General features: G+C 52.8%; 1 protein-coding gene across 1 annotated transcript; it reads right to left on the bottom strand.

Annotated features, from left to right (window-relative positions):
• Window positions 1–11,837: 11,837 nt before the first annotated feature.
• si:ch211-196i2.1 (collagen alpha-1(I) chain) lies at window positions 11,838–15,347 on the bottom strand. The gene has a single exon (XM_059993523.1). The coding sequence runs from the start codon at window positions 15,345–15,347 to the stop codon at window positions 11,838–11,840; it is 3,510 nt and encodes a 1,169-aa protein (XP_059849506.1).
• Between the last annotated feature and the right edge of the window lie 2,472 nt (window positions 15,348–17,819).

Here is a 17,819-nt window from a genome sequence, read left to right as displayed (position 1 = left end):
CTGGCTTCATCTATTGCCTTCTGGCTATCTTCCTTTCCAGTCCAGAAGGGTCCGGTTCGAAACGGCAACTGTTTACTCCTCTCAGTAGATGCTGCCCGACCTGTTGAGTTTGTGTGTGTCACTATTCTCTGCCTTCTGGTTTTCTTTTGAACTTCCTCGAGGTGGTTATGTATCAACATATCTGTCTGGATGTCACATATATAAAAGCTTTTCACTGTATCTTGGTACATATGACAGTAATAAACTATTGCCACAGCAGTGCCCTCTCAGAAGAGCTGTGTGTGGTGAAGGAGCGGGAGAAGGGAGTTTTCATTGTGTTCTGGCCAATTTAAGTCCATTAGCCATCATTAGCAGCAATTTGATGATGATGGCCTTGCTGTTTATCAGGACTCACTGTAAACCATGGAGACATCCAGAGGACAATACATTAACAGAAGATGTTAGCTTAAACAATGCAAGACAGAAAGATGGATGCAGTGACAGAGTACAGCATTGATATACACACAGTGAAATGGCGAAGCTCATTCTAATTTAATGCATTCATCAACCCATTCAAAGCTATTAATTTAATTCACTTAACCTGTCCTTGAAACTCAGTATTGTGATTATTCACTTATGACCTGCTTAAATGTCTTCACCAAACGCTTTCTCTCTGATGGTACCAGTGGTTTTGATAGACCCAGGTGACTACTTCCAGTTCTTCCTCCAAACAGCTTATTAATTCTCCTCTTATATCTTCCTTTTCTTTTTAGTGTGGTTGGGGTTCTGTTGGAGTCCGTGATCTACGGTTTAGAATACGGTTCTTCGCAAGTGGTGGGTTTTCAGCCTGTCGCTTTGCTGTCTCCGGGAACGACCTGGAAGACGTGCACCTTTGGGGATCTTCACCGATGACTTGGTTCCTCGCTGACTGAAGCATCATGGAGACTGAAACATTGGGACAGCAGGCAGTGTGTTGGAAGAAGGACCTGTACCCAAATAATCTCTCTCTCTCTCTCGCTCCCTCTCTTCATCTCTCTCTGTCTCTCTCTTTCTCTCTCTCTGTCTCTCTCTGTCTCTCCCTCCTTCTCTCTCTCCCTCTCTCTGACTCTCTCGCTCCCTCTCTTTGTCTCTCTCTCTCCCTCCTTCTCTCTCTCCCCCCACCTTTCTCTTTGTCTCTCTCTTTCTCTCTCTCTCTGTCTCTCTGGCTCTCTCGCTCCCTCTCTTTGTCTCTCTCTCTCCCTCCTTCTCTCTCTCCCCCCACCTTTCTCTTTGTCTCTCTCTTTCTCTCTCTCTCTGTCTCTCTGGCTCTCTCGCTCCCTCTCTTTGTCTCTCTCTCTCTCTCCCTCCTTCTCTCTCTCCCTCTATCTCTCTCTCTCCCCCCCCTCTTTCTCTTTGTTTCTCTCTCTCTCTCTCCTGATAGTGAGTGAGAGCCTGTCAGTCCTCGAGACAGTGGGGCGGGGAGTAGGCTTGGAGAAGCATCGCGGAAGACTGTAACACCGGGACAGTGAGTTGCTGGTCTCCCAATCTCTGTCCCTCGGTGAGGGCGAGCCTGTCCGAGATACCGAAGTGCCGGATTACGGACCGCGGTTTCAATGGACTCTGGATCAAGGCTTTTGCTATTGCTTGCATGGTGCGGTGGGGGGTGGGGGGTAAGGGGTCAGTGCTTCTGCTGGTGCAAGTGGGGGGAGGGTTGATGCTTCTGCAGCTGTTTGTGCGATGGGAGGGGGGAGTTGGGTTTTGCATTCTAATGTTCCTATCATACACTCCATAGGGTTTCTTGCTTCGCGGCTGTCTGTGAGGAGTCAGAATTTCAGGTTGTATTCCGTATACATTCTCTGATATCAAATTGAATCATCTGAACTACTTGAAAGTCCTGCTGACAAGTCTTGGCCTGAAACAGTGACTATTTATTCAGTTTCCATAGTTGCTGCCTGACCTGCTGAGTTCCCCCAGTGTTTTGTGTGTTACTCTAGACTTCCAGAATCTGCAGAATCTCGTGTGTTTATGACTTTCAGTAACATTAACATTAGCTTGGCTGATTAGGAGAAAGAGCCCTTTCCCCTCTGTGTGGCCTGAGCCTCATATCAAAGTTCCAGGTTCAAGCTACATTTTTTATCAAAGCACAGATACATTATACAACCTTGAGGTTCCTCTCCTTATGGGCAGCCACAAAACAAAGAACCTATAAAGAAAAAGAACATCAAGCGCCCAGTAAAAGTAAGCACATGGCGTTTAAAATGAAAGTGCGTCCCCAGACACGAGGCCTGGAGCAGGCCGCAGCCTCAGCCTCAGTCCAGCATTTTGCAGAGTACAGGTTGTGGAGCCCACATGCATGAATGCCGGAGCAGGCCTCGGTTCAGATCAATGCATAGTGGAGTAAACAACGCAGAGCCCACAGACGTGGAGCCCAGAGCAGCCGGTGCAGGCCTACAGCTGAGCCTCGATGCAGCACTGTGGTGAACTACATATACCTGTCTGGACATGCCCCCACTGACTGCTCCTGTGGCTCCTCCCACAGACCCCTGGATAAAGGCGATCGAGGCCTGAGCCCGGCCTCTCAGTCTCCAGGATGTAGTATGGTGGTCACTCACTGCTGGTTCCTTCTTCCAGTCAATAAAAGCCGATATCTCGCCTTTACGTCTCAGAGTGAGTTACTGATGGTGCATCAAGCACTGAGCAGAATAAACGTTGTGGAGCAGCCACCCGACCCTTTGCCTCTGGTGCCGACACCCGGCCTTTTCTTACCACCTACTGCCCTCGAGTTGGCTGCAGTTGTTCATCGATCATTGAAACATTGAGACATACAGTGAAGTGTGTCGGTTACATCAACAGCCCTTCTCTTGTCCTCACCTCCCTCTGGTGCTTCCCCTCTCCTCCTCTTTCTGTCATGGCCCACCACTATCCTCTCCAATCTTTTCAGCCCTTTACATCTTCCACCAATCACTTCCCAGCTTCGTACTTCATTTCCCTCCTCTCCTATCCACCCATCTTCCCCCTCACCCAACATCACCTATCAGCTTCTAGCTTGTCCTCTTTCCTCTCCCCCCATCTTCTTATCCTGGCTTCATCCCCCTTCCTTTCCAGTCCTGAAGAAGGGTCTCAGTGCAAAACGTCGACAGTCTGAAAGCACCAACAAAGGTGTTTGTGTTTAAGCTTTAGTTGAATTAGAATCAGAATTAGATTTAATTTCACTGGCATACATTGTGAAATTTTATCTATCTGAATGTCTTATCTATCTTTCTGTCTATCAATCTGTCTGTCAGTCTATCTATTTATCTATCTATCTATGTCTGTCTGTCTATTGAATTGAATTGACTATTACTTACATACTTCATATACATGAGGAGTAAAAATCTTTATGTTACATTTCCATCTAAATGTGCAATGTGCAATTTATAGTAATTTATAATAAATAGTATGTACATGTGGTGAACTACATGTACCTGTCGGGACACGCCCCCACTGACTGCTCCTGTGGCCCCTCCCACAGACCCCGGTATAAAGGCGATTGAGGCCTGAGCCCGGCCTCTCAGTCTCCAGGATGTAGTATGGTGGTCACTCACTGCTGGTTCCTGCTTCCAGTCAATAAAAGCCGATATCTCGCCTTTACGTCTCAGAGTGAGTTATTGATGGTGCATCAATACAGCAGGAGAGTCAATATAACATAGAAATACAAATGTGTCAGCATGAAATAATCAGACTGTTGACCTGGTGGAAGAAGCTGTCCCGGAGCCTGTCGGTCCTGACTTTTACGCTGCGGTATCGTTTCCCGGATGGCAGCAGCTGGAACAGTTTGTGGTTGGGGTGACTCGGGTCCCCAGTGATCCTTCGGGCCCTTTTTACACACCTGTCTTTGTAAGCGTCCCGAACGATGGGAAGTTCACAACGACGGATGCGCTGTGCAGACCAGTGCCTTCCAAGCCTTCGAGCCGTGCTTCCCACCACCCCCGGTTTAACCTGAGCTTCCTCGATTTACAACGACCCATTAACCCACGTGGTCAAGGGGAGGACATACAAACCCCTCACAGGCCGAGGTGGTTTTGCCTCAGGAGTAATTGCAATGCACAATAATAAAAACTATAAATTACAATGTATATAAAAAGTAAGTTAAATAACCAGTGCAAAAAGAGAGGAAAAGCAGTGTGGAAGGGTTGCAGGGTTCATTACTGGATGGTGGAGGGGAAGAAGCTGTTCCTGATCTGTTGAGAACTGTGTCTTCAGGGAGGCTTTGCAGAGAGGAAGGAGAGCACTTGGTCAGACTCCATTTGGCGATCGTGAATTGTGTCCCAAATCATCTTGTTATTAAAATATAAAATCGGAAAACACCGGGAACATTCAACAAGTCAAGAAGAATCTACAGAGAGTGAAAGGGAGTTAACGTTTCAAAGTTCAAGGTAAATTAATTATCGAAATATGTAAATGTCACCATATACTACTCTGAGATTCATTTTCTTGTGGGTATTTACAGGAAAATACAGAAATACCATAGAGTTTATGAAACACTATACACATATAAAGACTGACAAACAACTAATGTGCAGAAGAAGACAAATTATGCAAATAAAAACAAATAATAATAAATATTTCATATAATCTATGTCATCAATAATAATGCTGAAAATATAAGACCTTGAAAGTGAGTCCATAAATTGTGGAATCAGTTCGGAGTTGTGGTGAGTGAAGTTATCCATGTTGGTTTAGGAAGCTGATGGTTGAGGGGTAATAACTGTCCCTGAACCTGGTGGTGTGGGACCCTAGGCTCAGTTCAGAGTTGAGGTGAGTGAAGTTATCCACACTGGTTCAGGAGCCTGATGGTTGAGGGGTGATAACTGTCCCTGAACCTGGTGGTGTGGGACCCTAGGCTCAGTTCAGAGTTGAGGTGAGTGAAGTTATCCACACTGGTTCAGGAGTCTGATGGTTGAGGGGTAGTAACTGTTCCTGAACCTGGTGGTGTGGGACCCTCGGCTCAGTTCAGAGTTGAGGTGAGTGAAGTTATCCACACTGGTTCAGGAGCTTGATGGTTGAGGGGTAATAACTGTTCCTGAACCTGGTGGTGTGGGACCTGAGGCTCCTGTGCTGGTGAGAAGAGAGCTTGGCCTGGATGATGGCAGACCTGCTTTCTCCATTTCAATCTTTTTAATAGTTAAATTAAAAAAGTACACATTTATATATAAACAAGAGGAGAATTGTCTCAAAATCTATATCAATAACAATTCAAATAAAAGGAAAAATACACATTATCACGATCGTACATAGAATTAATCTGAGAGTGTATAATAAAAAAGTTAATTGATTCTCCTTTTATCCATAGCAAGAAGAAAAAAGATAAAGAAACTTTTATAATTGAAATTTACTTTGGAAAAAAAAACACAAAAAAAAAGAAAAAGAAAAAAAAAACTGGGCAGTTCACCTTGAGAGTAAAAGCAGGAAAAAAGGAGAAACTTTCTGATCAAATCCAAAACTTCAACAAGGTAACTGGAAGGGCCATAAGTCAGAGCCTATGAAAATAATGAATAAGGGGTCGTCAAGTTTCCTCAAATTTAAAGGATGTATCCAATGTCCGACTTCTTATTTTCTGTAAATTTAAACAGGACATAATGGAGGAAAGCCAAAGGACGCTTCTGTCTTGTGGCAGCACTCCTGTAAATGTGCCCAGTGACGGGAGGACTTTGCTGGTGATGGTCTGAGCTGTATCTTTCCTGGAGAGCTGTAAACTCTCCTTCCCTATTTGATTCCTACTTCGTCCTGTTACCCCTTCCACCTATCACCTCCCAGTTTCGTACTTCATCCCCAATTCCCCAACCGCCCACCTTCCCCCTCTGCGGGACCAACCTCTCATCGGCCAGGTTCTCCTCCCCCTCCTTCTTATTCTGGCTTCTTCCCCCTTCCTTTCCAGGGTCTCGGTCCAAAGCGTTGACTCTTTATTCTGCTCCGTAGTTGCGGCCTGACCTGCTGAGATCCTCCAGCATTGTGTGCTTATGTTGCTGAAATCTCTAACATCTGCGGAACCTGCAGCGTTAGCGCTGAGAGGGGAAGTGTGTGGGCAGGGTGGGGAATAGCTGGGACAATGGAAGGACCTGGAGAGTTTTATAAGGAAAAATATCTGCACGTTCTGCGAGACCCACCAGGGTGACAGCTACACGGGATTTCTGTGGTTGGGAGTGGGGCGAGGCATGGTAAGCTTCACCATGGACAGTCGCAAGCTCAGCTGGTTGGAGATGGGGCGAGCAACCCATCCCATCAAAACCCTGAGCTACAGAAATACCAGCAGAAGTTCCAAGTACCTCACCCCTGGGAGAGGAAGGATCTTTGAAGATCGGCTGCACCCGCAGACAACTCGAACTGGGAGTCTAGCGAGCTTCTGTTGATGCTCCAAGCTCTAGTGAGGGAGCTGGGGCTTAAGAAGAGAAGAAGAAGAAGAAGAAGAAGAGAGCCCTGTAAGAATATCGGTTCAGTCTCGGAGTGAACAGCAAGAAACTATCCATGCCCAATGCACCTCCTCCCTCTGAGACAATCATTTTTATTTTTATTGTTTGTTTATTTAGAGTGGATGTGGAGAGGATGCTTTCTACAGTGGGAGACTTTAGGACCAGTGGGCACAGACTCAGAGTAGAAATATGTCCCTTTAGGACAAAGATGAGGAGGAATTTTTGTAGTAAAAGTCAAAGATTCAAAGTACATTTGTTAACTATGCACGTATGCAGTATACAACTCAGAGTTTGTCTTCCCCACAGACAGCTATGACACGAAGAAAACCGTGGAACCCATTTGAAGAAAGCAACAAACACCCAATAAACAAATCACAGCCACAGCAAAAATGAGTCAAAAATACACAGAAGATTAAACACCAAACTACAGAGTCCTTGAAGCAGTCCAGGAGTGTTTAGTATCCTTCAGTTCAGTTCGTTTAGCGCTGTGTTGTTCATTGACTGTAGGCCGCAGAACCGTTCCGCCCCGATCAAACCAATCAAGCACAGGCTTTGGTCAGACTACACTTGGAGTATTGTGGGCTGCTTATCTAAAAAAGGATGTGCTGGCATTGGAGAGGGTCCAGAGGAGGTTTATGAGAATGATTCTGGGAATGAAAGGGTTAATGTATTGAACCATAGAACATTACAGCACAGAAACAGGCCTTTTGGCCCTTCTTGGCTGTGCCGAACCATTTTTCTGCCTAGTCCCACTGACCTGCACCTGGAGCATATCCCTCCAAACCCCTCTCATCCATGTAACTGTCCAAGTTTTTCTTAAATGTTAAAAGTGAGCATGCATTTACCATTTCATCTGGCAGCTCAGTCCACACTCCCACCAAGCCCCCCCCCAATGTTCCCTTTAAACTTTTTGCCCTTCACCCTTAACCCATGACCTCTGGTTTTTCTCTCCCCTAGCCTCAGTGGAAAAAGCCTGCTTACATTGAGGCGTAGTTGATGGTTCTGGGCTTTAGTTTAGAAGAATGAGAGTGGATCTCATTTGAAAATGATCAAATATTGAAAGGCTTAGTTTGAGTGGACGTGGAGAGGATGTTTCCTATAGTGGGTGTCTAGGGCCAGAGGACACAGATAGAGTGGATGTGGAGAGGATGTTTCCTATAGTGAGGGAGTCTAGGACCAGAGGACACAGATAGAGTGGATGTGGAGAGAATGTTTCCTATAGTGGGGGAGTCTAGGACCAGAGGACACAGATAGAGAGGATGTGGAGAGGATGTTTCCTACAGTGGGGGAGTCTAGGACCAGAGGACACAGATAGAGTGGATGTGGAGAGGATGTTTCCTATAGTGGGCGAGTCTAGGACCAGAGGAGACAGATAGAGTGGATGTGGAGAGGATGTTTCCTATAGTGAGGGAGTCTAGGACCAGAGGAGACAGATAGAGTGGATGTGGAGAGGATGTTTCCTATGGTGGGCGAGTCTAGGACCAGAGGGCATAGATAGAGTGGATGTGGAGAGGATGTTTCCTATAGTGGGGGAGTCTAGGACCAGAGGGCACAGATAGAGTGGATGTGGAGAGGTTGTTTCCTATAGTGTGGGGTCTAGGACCAGAGGGCACAGCCTCAGAATAGAGGGAGCCCATTTAGAACAAAGATGAGGAGGAATTTCTTTAGCCAGAGGACGGTGAATTTGTGGAATTCCTTGCCATAGCTGGCTGTGCAGGCCAATCATTGGGTATGTTTTAAGTGGAAACTGATAGATTCTTGATTAGTCAGGGCGTCAAAGGATACCGGGAGAAGGCAGGAGATTGGGGTTGAGAGGAAGATGGTTTAGCCATGATGGAATGGCGGAGCAGACTCGATGGGCCAAATGGCCTAATTCTGCTCCTGTGTCTTCTGGGCTCCTTATGTAAGAATGGACATGCTGGCATTGAAGAGGGTTCATGAGAATAATCCTGGGAACGTATGAGGAGCAGTTGATAGGCCTGTGTCTGTACTTGCTGGAGTTTAGAACGGTGAGGGTGGGGATCTCATTGAAGCCTATTGAACGTTGGAAGGCCCAGATAGTGGAGAGTGGATGTGGAGAGTATGTTTCCTTTCGTGGAGGAGTCTAAGACCAGAGGACACAGCCTCAGAATAGAGAGACGTCCATTTAGAATGGAGTCGAGGAGGAATTTCTTTAGCCAGAGAGTGGTGAATCTGTGAAAGTCAATGCCACAGATGGCTTTGGAGACCAAACCAAAATAAAGATTGATAGGTTCTTGATTAGTAAGGGTATCAAGTTTACGGGGAGAAGGCAGAAGAATAGGGTTGAGAAGGATAATAAATCAGCCATGATGGAATGGCTGAACTGACCGGATGTGCCAAATGGCCTCTTCTTGCTCCCGTATCTTATGGTCTGTAGGATTTCTGGCCAGTGTCACCCATGTGACCAGTTAACCTAATAATAGGCTCATCTTTGGGATGTCAGGGTTAATATCAACGGCATATATTGTGAGGTTTGCTAACTTTGTGGCTGCAGTACAACGCGATACATGATAAAAGATAAAAAATAACTGTGAATTACAGACGGACAGACAGACAGACAGACAGACGGACAGACATACTTTATTGATCCCGAGGGAAATTGGGTTTCGTTACAGCCACACCAACCAAGAATATAGCAATATAAAACCATAAATAATTAAATAATAATAAGTTAATCATGTCAAGTGGAAATAAGTCCAGGACCAGCCTATTGGCTCAGGGTGTCTGACACTCCGAGGGAGGAGTTGTAAAGTTTGATGGCCACAGGCAGGAATGACTTCCTATGATGCTCAGTGTTACATCTCGGTGGAATGAGTCTCTGGCTGAATGTACTCCTGTGCCTAACCAGTACATTACGGAGTGGATGGGAGTCATTGTCCAAGATAGCATGCAACTTGGACAGCATCCTCTTTTCCGACACCACCGTCAGAGAGTCCAGTTCCACCCCCACAACATCACTGGACTTGCAAATGAGTTTGTTGATTCTGTTGGTGTCTGCTACCCTCAGCCTGCTGCCCCAGCACATAGTATATATATTTTTATATTATACAGTATATATAATTACAGTATATATATAGTTGAAATAAAATAAGTAGAATGAAATAACAGAAATAAAAAAGTAGTGAATTACCTCCTGATGAGAAGAGGCCATGATGGGGTCGTTAATGATGGACGCTGCCGGTTTGAGGCGTCAGCCATTGAAGGTGACCTGGATACCGCAGATGCTGGTGCCCACGATGGGATGACTGAGTTTACAATGTGGGATGTGCGAGGAAAGCTGACCGTCAGGGAGTCCCAGAACGTTGACCGTTTCCATTTCTGCAGATACTGTCTGACCTGCTCCGTTTTTATTTTGCATTTTTTTGGGGGGGGGGGGGGTTTTGGCAGATTTCCAGCATCTGTGGATTTTATCGATGTTCAGAATTGTACGGTGCACATTTGAGCTCTGCATTCTAAGCACTTTGATATGCAAATACTTGAGAAATATTAGCCCAGGAAAAACAGGAATTACTGTCATAGGTCAAATGTTTAAATTAGAGAGATAATTGGATATTCAGTCATTTATAATGGATGAACCCTCCTTGAGAATGCAGATTGTGTGATCACCACTCTAACACAGCCACGGTGAGATGTGGCAGTGACAAGCAGTTGATTTGGTCCTGAGGCCAGACACCGCCAGTGACCCTGACCGTCGGATTCCTGAGGCCAGACACCGCCAGTGACCCTGACCGTCCGATTCCTGAGGCCAGACACCGCCAGTGACCCTGACTGTCCTATTCCTGAGGCCAGACACCGCCAGTGACCCTGACCGTCGGATTCCTGAGGCCAGGCACAGCCAGTGACTCTGACCATCCGATTCCTGAGGCCAGACACTGCCAGTGACTCTGACCGTCCGATTCCTGAGGCCAGACACCGCCAGTGACCCTGACCTTCCGATTCCTGAGTCCAGAAACCGCCAGTGACCCTGACCTTCCGATTACTGAGTCCAGAAACCGCCAGTGACCCTGACATTCCGATTCCTGAGGCCAGACACCGCCAGTGACCCTGACCGTCCGATTCCTGAGGCCAGCCACCGCCAGTGACCCTGACGTTCCGATTCCTGAGTCCAAAAACCGCCAGTGACCCTGACCGTCAGATTCCTGAGGCCAGACACCACCAGTGACCCTGACGTTCCGACTCCTGAGGCCAGACACCGCCAGTGACCCTGACGTTCCGATTCCTGAGTCCAGAAACCACCAGTGACCCTGACCTTCCGATTACTGAGTCCAGAAACCGCCAGTGACCCTGACATTCCGATTCCTGAGGCCAGACACCGCCAGTGACCCTGACCATCGGATTCCTGAGGCCAGACACCGCCAGTGACCCTGACCGTCCGATTACTGAGGCCAGACACCGCCAGTGACACTGACATTCCGATTCCTGAGGCCAGACACCGCCAGTGACCCTGACCATCGGATTTCTGAGGCCAGACACCGCCAGTGACCCTGACCGTCCAATTCCTGAGGCCAGGCACCGCCAGTGACCCTGACCGTCGGATTCGAATTCAGATTTATTTACAATATTTAATTTATGCACTTTACTTTATTTACATGCAATTCATTTGTAGATTTAATTCTTACTTTCCTAAGTTATTGTGTGTTATATTTGTGTTACGTGAACTACTGTGCTTTACACCCTGGTCCAGAGAAAAGTTGTCTCGTTTGACGGTATACATGTATTTAGATAAATGACAATAAACTTGACTTCATAAATCAAGGTATTGAGTACAGGAGATGGGATGTTATGTTGAAGTTGTATAAGACATTGGTGGGGCCTAATTTGGAGTATCGTGTTCAGTTTTGGTGACTGACCTACAGGAACGATGCGAATAAGGTTGAGAGAGGACAGAAAATTTACAAGGATGATGCTGGGTCTGGAGGACCTGAGTCATAAGAAAAGATTGAATAGGTTAGGAATGTAGAAGATTGAGGGGAGATTTGATAGAGGTATAAAATTTATGACGGATAATACAAGCAAGCTTTTTCTACTGAGGCTGGGTGGGACTACAACCAGAGGTCATGGGTTAAGGGTGAAAGGTTTAAGGGGAACACGAGGGGAAACTTCTTCACTCAGAGGGTGTTGACAGTGTGGAATGAGCTGCCAGCACAACTAGTTCATGCAAGCTCAATTTCTACATGTAAGAGAAGTTTGGATAGGTACATGGATGAGAGGAGTGTGGAGGAAAATGGTCCCAGTGCAGGTCAGTGGGAATAGGCAGCTTAACTGGTTTGGCACAGACTAGATGGGCTGAAGGACCAGCCTCATTTCTGTACTTTTCTATGATCTCTATGGTATCATCAGTGATATAACCTGGGGTCATCGGGTGTTTTGGGTCAGATTCCCTCAACCAGGTGACCCAGCCAGGGTTGATCAGGCCCCATCTTGAATCCCAGCAGCATTGTGCCATGGGTCACACCTCAAAGTCCATAGCCATGTGGAGCCTCGCTCGGCAGCCTCCGCGAGGGACCCGACGGAGCCTCGCTCGGCAGCCTCCGCGAGGGACCCAACGGAGTCTCGCTCGGCAGCCTCCGCGAGGGTCCCGACGGAGCCTCGCTCGGCAGCCTCCGGGAGGGTCCCGACGGAGCCTCGCTCGGCAGCCTCCGGGAGGGTCCCGACGGAGCCTCGCTCGGCAGCCTCCGGGAGGGACCCAACGGAGCCTCCGCGAGGGTCCCGACGGAGCCTCGGCGAGGGACCCGACAGAGCCTCGCTCGGCAGCCTCCGCGAGGGTCCCGACGGAGCCTCACTCGGCAGCCTCCGCGAGGGACCCGACGGAGTCTCACTCGGCAGCCTCCGCGAGCGTCCCGACGGAGCCTCCGCGAGGGTCCCGATGGAGCCTCGCTCGGCAGCCTCCACGAGGGTCCCGACGGAGCCTCGCTCGGCAGCCTCTGGGAGGGTCCCGACGGAGCCTCCGCGAGGGTCCCGACGGAGCCTCGCTCGGCAGCCTCCACGAGGGTCCCGACGGAGCCTCGCTCGGCAGCCTCCGGGAGGGTCCCGACTGAGCCTCGCTTGGCAGCCTCCGCGAGGGTCCCGACGGAGCCTCCGCGAGGGACCCGACGGAGCCTCGCTCGGCAGCCTCCGCGAGGGACCCGACGGAGCCTCGCTCGGCAGCCTCCGGGAGGGTCCCGACGGAGCCTCGCTCGGCAGCCTCCGCGAGGGACCCGACGGAGCCTCCGCGAGGGTCCCGATGGAGCCTCGCTCGGCAGCCTCCGGGAGGGACCCGACGGAGCCTCGCTCGGCAGCCTCCGGGAGGGTCCCGACGGAGCCTCGCTCGGCAGCCTCCGCGAGGGACCCGACGGAGCCTCCGCGAGGGTCCCGACGGAGCCTCTGCGAGGGTCCCGACGGAGCCTCGCTCGGCAGCCTCCGCGAGGGTCCCGACGGAGCCTCGCTCGGCAGCCTCCGGGAGGGTCCCGACGGAGCCTCGCTCGGCAGCCTACGCGAGGGACCCGACGGAGCATCCGCGAGGGTCCCGACGGAGCCTCGCTCGGCAGCCTCCGCGAGGGTCCCGACGGAGCCTCGCTCGGCAGCTTCCGCGAGGGTCCCGACGGAGCCTCCGCGAGGGTCCCGACAGAGCCTCCGCGAGGGACCCGACGGAGCCTCGCTCGGCAGCCTCCACGAGGGTCCCGACGGAGCCTCCACGAGGGTCCCGACGGAGCCTCGCTCGGCAGCCTCCGCGAGGGTCCCGACGGAGCCTCGCTCGGCAGCCTCCGCGAGGGTCCCGACAGAGCCTCCGCGAGGGACCCGACGGAGCCTCCGCGAGGGACCCGACGGAGCCTCGCTCGGCAGCCTCCACGAGGGTCCCGACGGAGCCTCGCTCGGCAGCCTCCACGAGGGTCCCGACGGAGCCTCGCTTGGCAGCCTCCGGGAGGGACCCGACGGAGCCTCGCTCGGCAGCCTCCGGGAGGGACCCGACGGAGCCTCGCTCGGCAGCCTCCGCGAGGGTCCCGACGGAGCCTCGCTCGGCAGCCTCCGCGAGGGTCCCGACGGAGCCTCGCTCGGCAGCCTCCGGGAGGGTCCCGACGGAGCCTCCACGAGGGTCCCGACGGAGCCTCGCTCGGCAGCCTCCGCGAGGGTCCCGACGGAGCCTCCACGAGGGTCCCGACGGAGCCTCGCTCGGCAGCCTCCGGGAGGGACCCGACGGAGCCTCGCTCGGCAGCCTCCGGGAGGGTCCCGACGGAGCCTCCACGAGGGTCCCGACGGAGCCTCGCTCGGCAGCCTCCGGGAGGGTCCCGACGGAGCCTCCACGAGGGTCCCGACGGAGCCTCGCTCGGCAGCCTCCGGGAGGGACCCGACGGAGCCTCGCTCGGCAGCCTCCGCGAGGGTCCCGACGGAGCCTCGCTTGGCAGCCTCCGCGAGGGTCCCGACGGAGCCTCGCTCGGCAGCCTCCGGGAGGGTCCCGACGGAGCCTCCACGAGGGTCCCGACGGAGCCTCGCTCGGCAGCCTCCGCGAGGGTCCCGACGGAGCCTCCACGAGGGTCCCGACGGAGCCTCGCTCGGCAGCCTCCGCGAGGGTCCCGACAGAGCCTCCGCGAGGGACCCGACGGAGCCTCGCTCGGCAGCCTCCGCGAGGGTCCCGACGGAGCCTCGATCGGCAGCCTCCGGGAGGGTCCCGACGGAGCCTCCACGAGGGTCCCGACGGAGCCTCGCTCGGCAGCCTCCGCGAGGGTCCCGACGGAGCCTCCACGAGGGTCCCGACGGAGCCTCGCTCGGCAGCCTCCGGGAGGGACCCGACGGAGCCTCGCTCGGCAGCCTCCGCGAGGGTCCCGACGGAGCCTCGCTCGGCAGCCTCCGCGAGGGTCCCGACGGAGCCTCGCTCGGCAGCCTCCGGGAGGGTCCCGACGGAGCCTCCACGAGGGTCCCGACGGAGCCTCGCTCGGCAGCCTCCGCGAGGGTCCCGACGGAGCCTCCACGAGGGTCCCGACGGAGCCTCGCTCGGCAGCCTCCGCGAGGGTCCCGACAGAGCCTCCGCGAGGGTCCCGACAGAGCCTCCGCGAGGGACCCGACGGAGCCTCGCTCGGCAGCCTCCGCGAGGGTCCCGACGGAGCCTCCACGAGGGTCCGGACGGAGCCTCGCTCGGCAGCCTCCACGAGGGTCCCGACGGAGCCTCGCTCGGCAGCCTCCGGGAGGGTCCCGACTGAGCCTCGCTCGGCAGCCTCCGGGAGGGTCCCGACGGAGCCTCGCTCGGCAGCCTCCGCGAGGGACCCGACGGAGCCTCCTTGAGGGTCCCGACGGAGCCTCGCTCGGCAGCCTCCGCGAGGGTCCCGACGGAGCCTCGCTCGGCAGCCTCCGCGAGGGTCCCGACGGAGCCTCGCTCGGCAGCCTCCGCGAGGGACCCGACGGAGCCTCGCTCGGCAGCCTCCGCGAGGGTCCCGACTGAGCCTCGCTCGGCAGCCTCCGCGAGGGACCCGACGGAGCCTCGCTCGGCAGCCTCCGCGAGGGTCCCGACGGAGCCTCGCTCGGCAGCTTCCGCGAGGGTCCCGACGGAGCCTCGCTCGGCAGCTTCCGCGAGGGTCCCGACGGAGCCTCGCTCGGCAGCCTCCGCGAGGGACCCGACAGAGCCTCCGCGAGGGACCCGACGGAGCCTCGCTCGGCAGCCTCCGCGAGGGACCCGACGGAGCCTCGCTCGGCAGCCTCCGCGAGGGTCCCGACAGAGCCTCCGCGAGGGACCCGACGGAGCCTCGCTCGGCAGCCTCCGCGAGGGTCCCGACGGAGCCTCCGGGAGGATCCCAACGGAGCCTCGCTCGGCAGCCTCCTCGAGGGTCCTGATGTATATTTTCTTTGAAGCCCCCATAATGCCAAGCGGAGAGAAGGGTCTGCACAGTGAGCAGCCAGCAAAACCTCTGCGCCCCATCTCTGTGGGCTCACCGCGCACCCTCCACCCATCCCTGGCACTGCTCTGCTATTTGGCTTTCTGCTCAAAAACCTTCCCAATCCGGTCTTGCCAAGGTACCGTCACTTCTACCGCGACCACCTGCTTCGAGGTTTCTGACCGCAGGGATGGTTTTCATTTCCATGTATTCAGAGTTGATGAAATCGGTCAGGGCAAAGTGTGAAGCATGAACAACATTCAACAATTATTAAGAATAACAAATTATATTAAAAAAACTGAAGTTCAAAGTTTAAAGTTTGAAGTAACTTGGTTATCAAAGTACATACGTGTCACCATATACAACCCAGGATTCATTTTCTTGCAGGCATTCACAGTAAGTTCAATGGTATCAACGACAGACCGCACACACCAGGACAGACAAGCAGCCCGTGCGCAGAAGACAACAAACTGTGCAAATACAGAAAGAAAATAAAAGAAATAATAGTAATAACAGTAATGGACAATTTAAAATTATGATTATACGCTCCTTCATTAGTAAAGCTGGAGCAATTAATTCAAATAGCAAAGCTATTATCTAAAGATATAAACCTGAAGTTTGGAATTGATTAGTGCAGAGTTGCATTAGAGCGAGATAAATGTAAAGCAGAGCAGCAGGGTACAATACAACCGACGGGTGAATATGAAACGTGTAAGTATCTGCAATATCAACAAGCAAAGAAAATAGATCAGAGTGTGACAAAAGGAATCTTTTAGCCTTCAAGGCTTAAGAAAATCTGCCAACCAGAGCTCAGTAGTAAAAATATTGCAAAGGTATGTTATGTAGGACTAGATGTTAATATCCTGTATTAGCATTCCTGAGACAGGCTGCCTAGACTCTGCGGGGTGGCCAAGTGAGTGGTGGCATCTTCTGAGTTATCAAGTGGGCACCCTCTTTCCTCAGTGTTTCGCTGACAGGCCCACGACACCTCCAGAGGGTTCAGCAGTGAATCCCGGCGTCCCGGGCTCACCCCCTAGTTGCCATTCACTCATTTGGGGGCCCAGATGGAATCCTTTCTCTTCATCCAGAGCCACTGACTACTCTTTTCAGCAACTCTGGAGAGGTCTTTGACAGCTTGTCGGTGTGTCCTCCCTCGCACTCCCAACTCCCGGAGTAGCCTTGATGTTGATGTGACTACAAATCCTCTGCAGCCTGCTTCGACCGGTCGCACCCTTGCTTTCCAGCCATGTTGCTGAACATCGGCCGCAAGCTCAGCGTACCTCAGCTTCTTGCGCTCGTCGGCCTCCTCCGCTGCATCCTCCCAGGGCACTGAAAACTCGATGATGGTAAACGAGATGGAGTGAGGCCGACCATAGCACAAGGTCTGGTTTGAGGTTGGTTTCCGCGATTTCAGCTGGGAAGCAGAGCCTCCGGCCTAAGTCTGCCACCATCTTCCAATCACGTGCCCCGACTAGCCGCCCAGTGTCTGGTCTTGATGTGGCGAGTCTGGCTTGACCCTCACCTTCCCGGATAAATGCTGTTAACGGCCAGCGGGATGAAGGGGGAGGGAGAGCGTTGATGCTCGTCCGCCGACTTTCCAGCACTGCTACAAGACACCGCAGCACCTGGTTGTGCCGCCAGGTGTATCGGCCCTGAGTGAGGCTGGTCTTGCAGCCCACCAGAATGTGTTTTTGTGTTGCTGAAGTCGGGCAGAGAGAGCACGTGGGGTCCTCTCCATACCTCTGGCTGAGATTCCTGGGAGACGGCAAGACGTCGTAGGCAGCCCTGATGGTGAAGCTGGCTCGGAATGTCCCCATCACCCACAGCTCTCTCCAAGAGATCTTCCTTTCTCCACTCCCTCCCATCTCATCCATTGCCCTTGCCCTGCCTGAGCGACGGCCTTTACGCTCCTGGCCGTCTCCTCCTGCTGACGTAACTCCTGCGTCATGAGCCTGTATCCCTGAGACGGAGCAGCCTCGCTCCAGGCTGGAGTACTGTCCCCAAAGCCAGACCGCTCCTCCCTTGCTGCACTCGGCCCACGGTGTCCCTGAGCTCGAGTGCCGCCTTCGCTTGCTCGGTTGCTTCTGATGGAGTCCGTTTCCTCCCAGTATCCAGCATGAGGACAGCTTGTGCTACAGGCGGATCACTTGCCTGTTAACATCCTCTCCGGTCTTACTTTGGCGCACTGGTACTCCTCTGAAAGACTGGAAATGGGTGACTCTGGGCCCCCTTTGCTGTAGAGCCCTGTGCCGCTGAGGCCCCGGGAAGACCAAGCCTCCTCCTTACGTACGAGCTGATCAGTCTCTCCAGCTTCTCCACCTTCGAGACTGGAACTTCATACAGGGTTCGTGGCCACGTGAGGCGTGGAAGGAGCCCAGAATGCGTACACCAGAGCTTCAGCTTGCCGGGGAGTGTGGCTCCGTCGATGCACTCGAGACCACACTCGATTGGTCATCCTTCCTGAGCTGACCTACCTGCTCTGTGTCTTTGAGGGATGCGTTATACCACCGACCTAGGCTCTTCACAGGCTTCTCGAAGACTGTTGGAA

This window comes from Hypanus sabinus, chromosome 18 (genome assembly GCF_030144855.1).
Source record: "Hypanus sabinus isolate sHypSab1 chromosome 18, sHypSab1.hap1, whole genome shotgun sequence".
NCBI classification, from domain to species: Eukaryota; Metazoa; Chordata; class Chondrichthyes; order Myliobatiformes; family Dasyatidae; genus Hypanus; species Hypanus sabinus.
The sequence above is the reverse complement of the archived record's forward strand: the minus strand, read 5'-3'. Positions and strand labels throughout refer to the sequence as shown.